General features: G+C 39.7%; 1 protein-coding gene across 2 annotated transcripts in view; it reads right to left on the reverse strand.

The window, feature by feature from the left end:
• The window catches only part of prkcz (protein kinase C, zeta), a 181,553-nt gene extending 174,528 nt beyond the window's left edge, over positions 1–7,025 (reverse strand). The window contains exon 1 of one of the 2 annotated variants that reach the window (XM_075476008.1): positions 6,751–7,025. In XM_075476008.1, coding sequence (XP_075332123.1) covers positions 6,751–6,827 — 77 coding nt within the window. In that variant the 5' untranslated portion in view covers positions 6,828–7,025. The remainder of the gene's footprint in view (positions 1–6,750) is intronic. The other variant, XM_075476007.1, reaches the window with a different exon arrangement.
• Positions 7,026–8,471: the final 1,446 nt, after the last annotated feature.

Raw genomic sequence — 8,471 nt, forward strand, 5'->3', positions numbered from 1 at the left:
AAACTGCCAGTGGAGATTAAACTTTCACCAAATGGAGACATTTTTAAATCCAGGTTAAAGACATTTCTGTTCTCATGTGTCTATGCATGAAATCTGCACGCTATCTTTGAACTTATCTGGACTGTTTCTTGTTTTTAAATTCATTTAAATGATTTTATTTGTTTCTCTTTATATTCTTTTACGTATTTTTAATGCTTCTTCCACTCCCTGCTGTAATGCTTTTATTTTATGTGAAGCACTTTGAATTGTTTTGTACATGAAATGTGCTACAAATAAATTTGATTTATTTAGTTTCCCGATGAAGTATCGATTTTTCAGCCACGAGTATCGATTTTTTAAATTTTTTGTTAAAGCAAACTAATGAAAAGTCAGACGTTACAATTAGTGAAAACACAGATCATAAAAAAGTTAATAAAAATGTTATATAAAGTGCATGTTTGCTTGTTTCTGTTTGTCTGGCGGTGTCGTCTTTCCGGTTCAAAGGACGCACCAACAGTCAATCAGAAACGATTCATGTCAAATCACACTGTCCCCCAGAAAATGATTCAGTTTCAGATTCAGTTTTACTTGTGTCCCCGTAGGGAAATTAGTGTTGCAGCAAGTAAAAAGGACATAAAACATAATATACATAATTAAAAGTCTGAGAGGGAGGGATAATACAGTGTGCTGAAACAACGTCAGTAGCAGCCCCTACAAAGTAGCGAACAGTGTGTATCATCAATTTTTGCCAACATCAATAAAACCACATGGAGACAAGAAACAGAAACAAAATCAACCAATCAGGTCTTCCTACCCTGTCCTGAGTTCAAAAGGGAAATAGCTGTAGAGACGAAGGAGTGCTTGTACCTGTTGCTCTTCATACGAGGAAGTCTGAGCCGGGGGCCAGAAGGCAGAAACTGGGACTCAGAATGTAAAGGATGGGAGCTGTCAGACAGAATGGCATCAGTCCTCCTGATTATCTGTCTGTTGAACAGATCCGTAAGTGTGCACCGTTCAACTCCCAGAATCTTGTTGCTCAACTTTATCACTCTGCTCAGTGCATTTTTTGGACCTTGTGTTAAGTTTGTCAAACCAGCAGAGAGAAGGTCAGCACAGATTCAGTATATGATCTGTAGAATAAGATCATCAGGGACTTATCCATCTGAAACTTGGAGAGTTTTCTCAGACAATACAGTCGTTGCTGGCCCTTTTTTTGCAGGTTCTCTGAATGGCAGTTGAAATTTAACTTATTATCCAGAATAGTCCCAAGATATTTGTAATTTTCGACGATGTAAGTGTATCGAATCGTATCGTATCATTGACTGAATATCGTATCGGGAGATTAGTGTATCGCTGCAGCCCTATTACTCACAGAGTAATTACCACCTGAATCTAACCCATTGGAAAAGTACTGCAGTGATTAAGTTGTTTCATCTCGCAAGAAGTTGCTCAACACAGGATTTTCATCCTGTGGTCATGGAAACGACGTCACTCTGTTTCAGGAGGGTGAAACATCAGTCGAACATTAGTTCAAGAGCTACTCGATGCATTATCAAACCTGGAAGGATAGGGATGAAACCTCGTCTTTGAGGAAGAAATGAAGAGAAAATCATTAGTAAAGCTCACAGCAATGATTTTATAAGTTAAAATGAGAGCATTTCCACAAGCACAATGCAAAGAAAACTCAGGGAACTGGGAAGAAACAGCTGCGGAGCCATAAAGGGAAAGTTCGCCTCTTTTGTCATGAAGCTGTATGACAGAAGAGAGAAAATAGCGCCAAGCGATTGTGAGGTCTGACTTTTTCCTGGAGAACGATTTTGTGATGCAAATGTATTACTCTTTTGAACGCATATTGTTTTGAGAAGCAAAACGCTTTATTTTTTAAACCCCAGCCAACTAGCCGGACTACCTTCATCAACACCAAAACGAGGCTGGAACTCGGCTCAAAGGACGCAGCAGGGGGGAAGAAGATGTTCATAAATGATGTTGCTGATATGGGATGTCATACAGCTTCATGTCAAAAGAGGTGAACTATCCCTTTAAGAAAAACACTTATTAGTGAGACTTATCAACAGAACAAAAGCCTCCACTTTGCTAGGAGGCGATAAAGATTGGACTCTGGAACAATAGGAAAATGTCACAACATCTGCCCCCATTTGTTTTTTTCAAAGCCAGCTTCGGTTGACACGATCAGTCTGAACATGTACATGAGTCGCAAAAAGCAACATGAATGCATGTTCCACATAAATGACCGAGGAGGGTCATGTGTAAAACTTTACAGGATTAACTTAAGTCTGAGCAGGCGACATCACCTCCAGCCCCTGTGCACACACACACTCCACTTTAGGAGCGCAGGTCGAGAGGCTGATCTGAACACGTACGCTGCCGCTTGAGAAGCAGAAATCTTAAGACTTTCACAGAAAAGTCAACATAAAGAGATCCAAGCATTGACGAACACCTCCCCAGGTTCACATCCAAGGCTGCGTGATGCGTCCCGTCGATTATTCCTCAAATAAATCATTCATTTAGAAGCATCTACAGCCTTTAAACCCTCAAACAGATGTGGTTTTTTACCCATGTGGTCCTTTAAGTTGCTAAGGATTAATAAACCACAGCATAGCTTGGCTGTAATATTTCTCTCTGTTTGACCTTTTCTGATCCTTTAACACTAAATGATTACAGAGCATGTCAGCTTCAGTGGAAAGTGGAGGCTGGAATAGTCAACCTAGCATGAATCCACAAGATCTTTCCCCAATCAGAAGTCATGCATGCATACGAATGTCATCCAACCAGTCCTGAGAGGAGTTGGTAACATTTATATATCGGATTAATCTGGTAATATGACTTAAACTGTAGATACAAACACCTCAGTGATAAAAGAACAGGGCAACAGAGATTCACTGTAACACAAGGACTGGCATTAAGAACTCTGATAGCAAAAACAAAAGTTTTCATGTCTGCTACAGTGTTTAATCTTGTTGCAAGTTTGAAAAGTTCTGCTAACTGACAGAATAACAAAGAATCACAGAAGTCACATATGAAGGAAAAAGGCGGCGCACAAATGACACTTTCCTCTCATGTTTGTCCAAGTCAAGGTTGTTAGTAGGGCTGGGCGAGTTAACTCGTTATTATCGCGTTAACTCGCCAATTATTTAACGCCGATAAATATTTTATCGTGCATTAACGCAGGTTTTATTTATTTATTTAAAAAATAATAATAATAATTTAATTTTTTTTTAAATAAAGTCAAATTTGGGGGGCTTTTGTGTCTTTAATGGATAGGAAAGTTCAGAGAGACAGGAAGCAGGGGGCAGAGAGAGGGGGAACGACATGCAGCACAGGGCCATCCGATACGGAACTCAAACCGGGGCCAGCTGCAGCGAGGACTATAGCCTCTGTACATGGGGCGCCTGCTCAACCCACTACAACCACCCTTATTTTATTATTTATTTTATTTTGTAAAAGTCTGTTGCTCACAGGCTTTTATTTTGTAAAAGTCTGTTGCTCACAGGCTTTTATTTTGTAAAAGTCTGTTGCTCACAGGCTTTTATTTTGTAAAAGTCTGCTGCTGTCTGCTGTGGAACCGGAAAAGAAAGTAATCGGCGGATCCACCAAACATGGAGAAGGGTACGGAACTTTTACTCGGCCATTTTCATGTTAAAGTTCTTCCAGACGGCGGAGTCGACAGAACCAAAGTCATCTGTAAACACTGCCAAGTTGAATTGTCTTCTCAGCGTAGTAGTTCCAGTCTAAAATATCACTTAAAGGCAAAACACACAACTGATAGCAGCAAGTCATTCAAGGAAACAGACAGTGGAGCGAGGCTTCTACATAAAAACTACAGAAAGATGCTGATGTTAAAAGTGTGTTTGCACAACAAATGTTATGGCACTTTCATTCATATGGCAGCACATTTAAAATAAAGCTAAATGCTAAAAGCTATACACTACTTTTGGATTCATTTTTGGATTCTGCGTCTAAATGCGATTAATCAGGGAAATCGTGTGATTAATTAGATTAAAACTTTTAATCGTTGCCCAGCCCTGGTTGTTAGAGATGACATTTTCAGCGGTTAAGAAGCGAAGGAGCATCAAAAGAATCAGACCCACAAAAAAAGTGAATTTACCATATAGGAGTTCACTGATACAAGGGCCCAAACAGAGCAGGCCAGTTAACCCAAGAACAGCTGATCCGCTGACAGTTAAACATGAAGTTCAATGACTGGAACTGAGAGCGAGACACTGGGAGTCAGGGAACACAAAGATCCTGTCCAAACAACGAGATATGCCGCCATCCGTGCACTTTCTTTAGATTATCCCGGATCCAGGAGCAGCTAGCCGAGCACAGATCCCCCAAAACATTCCTCTCCCCAGCCGCAATCTGAAGCTCTTCCAGGTGGACACAGAGGCATCCCCGAGCCAGCCGAGCGATCATCGGAGCGGACAGCGGGCCTGAAACGCCTCCTCTGTGAAGCCACCTGAAGGCATCCCGACCAGAGACTCCTACCACCTCAACTGGCTCCTTTCAATAAACTTTAAATATCAGTAAACTTCATTGTTCAAACAGATCCAAAAATAACACCAACATGTTCGGCTAACACATGAATCTGACACCGGACACCTGCACCCTGACCAAGAAGAAGCACTGGGAAGCATCATTCTTCAGAGACATACTCCGAATTCCTCTTTGCATCCGTGTGTGTCGAAGAATTCCAGCCAAGTTCTTCAAGATCTACTGACGGAGATCCAGGGGGGCCGACTGAACCTTCCTCCACAGTCACCCGAGTCTCCAGCACTCTTTTTTTTTTTTAAAGGGGTCACTGTATGGAAGTTTTTCTGTGCCATCAGAGTTTAAATATGAATTTCTAATATTGAATTTTTACAGCATCAAAATCAGACTTTGAATTTGAAAAACCAACAGTGTAAAAATAAAATAATAATAAAAAAAAAAATAAAAATAAATAAAAATAAAAAACAGTGTAAAAAAATTCAACATCTAAAAACAAATTCAGTGGAAAAAAATTCCGTGGAAAAAGAACCAGACTCAACATCCGGGTAAACAGGGAGAAGCAATCGATCCCTGTCTCAATTCATCCAACGGCAGCCAATCAAGTTACGCTCCATTGGACAGATCAGCCATGTCCACCAACGCGGGTGATGGTGCTTCGGTGAGTGAGTTTACTTTATTTACAATTTGTGTTAGTAAAATTGAGTAATAGATATTACTAATATCTATTGAGCTGAGCTGTTCATTTTTTTAAGTTGATTTTTTTTTTCCCCACTGACTTTTTGTTGAATTTGAATGAAGTTGATTTTTTTTAATTTGACTTTTTTTCCACTGACTTTTTTGAAGTTGAATTTTTTTTAATTTGGATTTTTTTAGATGTTGAATTTTTTTACACTGATTTTTGTTTTTAGAATTTTATTATTGTTTTTTTTTTTTTTTTTTACACTTGGTTTTTCAAATTCAAAGTCTGATTTTGATGCTGTAAAAATTCTACATTAGATTTCATATTCAAACCCTGATGGCACAGAAAAACTTCCATAATCACTGCTAAGAAAGCTGCTAAAACCAACCATTTAACGTGGGAGAGCACAGCCACTCCAGAACAGGGGCTTTCTCACCAGAAGGTCTCAGGCTGTGCATCTGCCAGGAACTGTCCTCCACAGTCCGGCTCACACTCACGTTTTAAATGAGAACATGTCGGCATTTCTCACATTATTGTGGCATCATACTCAACTACATTACACCTCCAAGGTCTGCCAGTTGAGCAAATTTTTAACAAAAAGGACCGTGAGACACACTTCAAGAAAACACAAGCTCCTGCAAATAGCAACTGATTAACATTTTATCTAACACCAGGGGCGAGGCTAGGGTATTTTTAGTGGTGCCAAGGCACTACTGTGAGATAGCTCGGCACCCCCTGGCTTAGAACATTTTTAAAATTTTATATTATGCAAAAAACTTGCTCTGCCCCTGCGCAATACTTTGATATTATTAGCCTTGGGTGGTTACAAAGTGTTTTTGTTTTTTGCTCAAGGATGCATTATTTTAGTGACCATTTTATTTATTTTCTAGCATTTAACTCTTTACTCCCAAAATAAATGTTGAGTGATCTTCAATATTTGTCTCAGGCTCTCTGTTATCCCTGTCAAGCCACAGTCTTTTTGATCAAAATTGAATGTTGTAGGGGAAAACACTACTCAAAGCAAAACTAATACAGCTCCAAAAATTTATAAATGTACTAGTTCGCCTCAATTAGTGAGAAATAATGTGCCTCTGGGGGCTGGGCACCCCTAAAGACCAGATCCTAAAATCGCCCCTGTCTAACACGATAAAAAGTTGGCAAAACATTCAGTTCATGTTCTCTAAAAAACAAAAGAAACATTATTAAAACATTTTTTTTTTTTTACCGTGAGACACACTTGAAAACAACACAAGCTCCAGAAAATAGCAACTGATTAACATTTTATATAACACGATAAAAAGTTGGCAAAACAGTCAGTCCATGTTCTCTAAAAAAGAAAAGAAACATTATTAAAACATTATTTTTAAAAAATAGAACTAATTTAAATGTAATTTCTTTGTATATCTGAGAGTTTGGCGCCGGCCAGGTGTGCTGAAGAGCCACCCCAGACCCAAGATGCCAGGGCTACATATTGAGCCAGAACACCATCTGGAAGCCTCCATTCCACAGGTGTGTTTCCCACCCCGACACCAGCCGGATAACTGCCGCCCGTTTGGGACTACATCGCACGGAGAGTCACTCACCCACAGTAGTGCGCTTTAACCTTCACCACCTCCGAGCCCAGGTCCATTATGGATCCGTTGGACGCCAGCATATGCATCGCACAGTTTGGTTAAAACTTCCAGCGGAAGCCCAACGTTGACTGGACAGGCCCCAAAGTTTCCAGCCCGAAACCAGAGCTGTATCACCGGGCCGCGGCGGAAGCGTCAGCTCCTCGCATAACCGACCCGGGACAAAACGTTTGGTTCAGTAATCCCTGAAGGAAACTAACCGGGGCTACTTTAAAGTTTCACCTCGTTTGGTGAACATTAGAGGCTTCGATGACGGAGTGTTCATCAATTTCACCTGAATTACGGTTACTACTTCCGGCTTTTTCTTTCAAAATAAAAGACGACGTGATGCGTATGCGTTCAGGGCTTTTATTGTGGAGGCAAACTTCCCGACTGCCGAAGTCAGGTGTGGTTCAGCTTCACCCAATTTCCTTTGGCTCACTATGGTTACCGTAATCCAAATTCACCTGTCCCGTTGTTGCTGTTGATGACAACCCCGCCATATCACAGATATGAGTCACTCTGTCAGAAGTTCTGTTGGTCAGATAAATGAATCATTTATCGGGTGATATTTCTTCACGATGACTCATTTTCATAATTTTCATTCCACTTTCCATCAGCACACACGAGCTCCTCTATGATGAAATGAATCGTCAAATAATTACAGAAAAATATTCGTTCGTTTTTAAGAACATTTAATAGAAGAAAAAAAAGTACATTTTGTACCAATTGAATCATAAAAATCCCAAGAAACACCCCCACAGAGTCCAAATGAAACACAAATATTTCATTATAGTCCCTCACCGCCACCTGCTGGTTATTTGACCTACATTTAAATAACCAGTCGGCTTGATTGAAGGGCTGCACGGCACGATGTGTGGAGAATTAGTTAATAAGAATACAGTAGTATTCAATTTAAACGGTTAAAAATAAAGTAATTACATAATTAACTTAGTTTTTATTTGTAATGCTGTCTCAACCAACAAAAATGTTTTGAAATTCAGTTCCATGATCATTAATAAAGGCTGAATTCATCTGAATAAATTAAATTAGTGAGTTATTGCACTGTATTCTGGACCGATATACAGTCTAATGGGGATTCTTTTGGGCTGCTTTCATTCAGATCTTTGTGTAAGATATTCAAATACAACTCAAACTGAGGTACAATCCCAGAGAAACACTCACAGTTTTTGTTTGCCCCCACATATCCGACTCCAGAGCAGAAACATCAGCTTCACTCACATATTTAAAGAAGTTATCCCATAATATTCTGTTCCATCGTTTACTGGGTGCTTAGAGGCTCAGTGAAGGAACCACACGTCTGTTGCTGTGTTTCAGAATGTTTTCTGTTACTAAGTGGCTCATTTACATGTGTAATGTCCAACATAGATATTTAAAGCAGATAAATTTACTGTCCGTGCTGAGATGATGTGGAGGCACAAGCAGTTTGTGATGCCTTCAACCACAAGAGGTCAGGAGTGCACACTTATACAGAGGTCTGCTGTTCACACACGACAGCGGAGAGTCAATTAAATCAACACAAAAACAAATAAGTGGTTAAAAAAAACACAATTCCATCTAAAGGAATACAGTCAGTATTTAGATATGTGCCATAGTAGCTGCTCATTTAGAAAAGAAACCCCAGAAAAAAACACAGATGAACAATATGGACATCTTTGTTCGGGTTATAAAAT

This window comes from Odontesthes bonariensis, chromosome 10, assembly GCF_027942865.1.
Source record: "Odontesthes bonariensis isolate fOdoBon6 chromosome 10, fOdoBon6.hap1, whole genome shotgun sequence".
NCBI lineage: Eukaryota > Metazoa > Chordata > Actinopteri > Atheriniformes > Atherinopsidae > Odontesthes > Odontesthes bonariensis.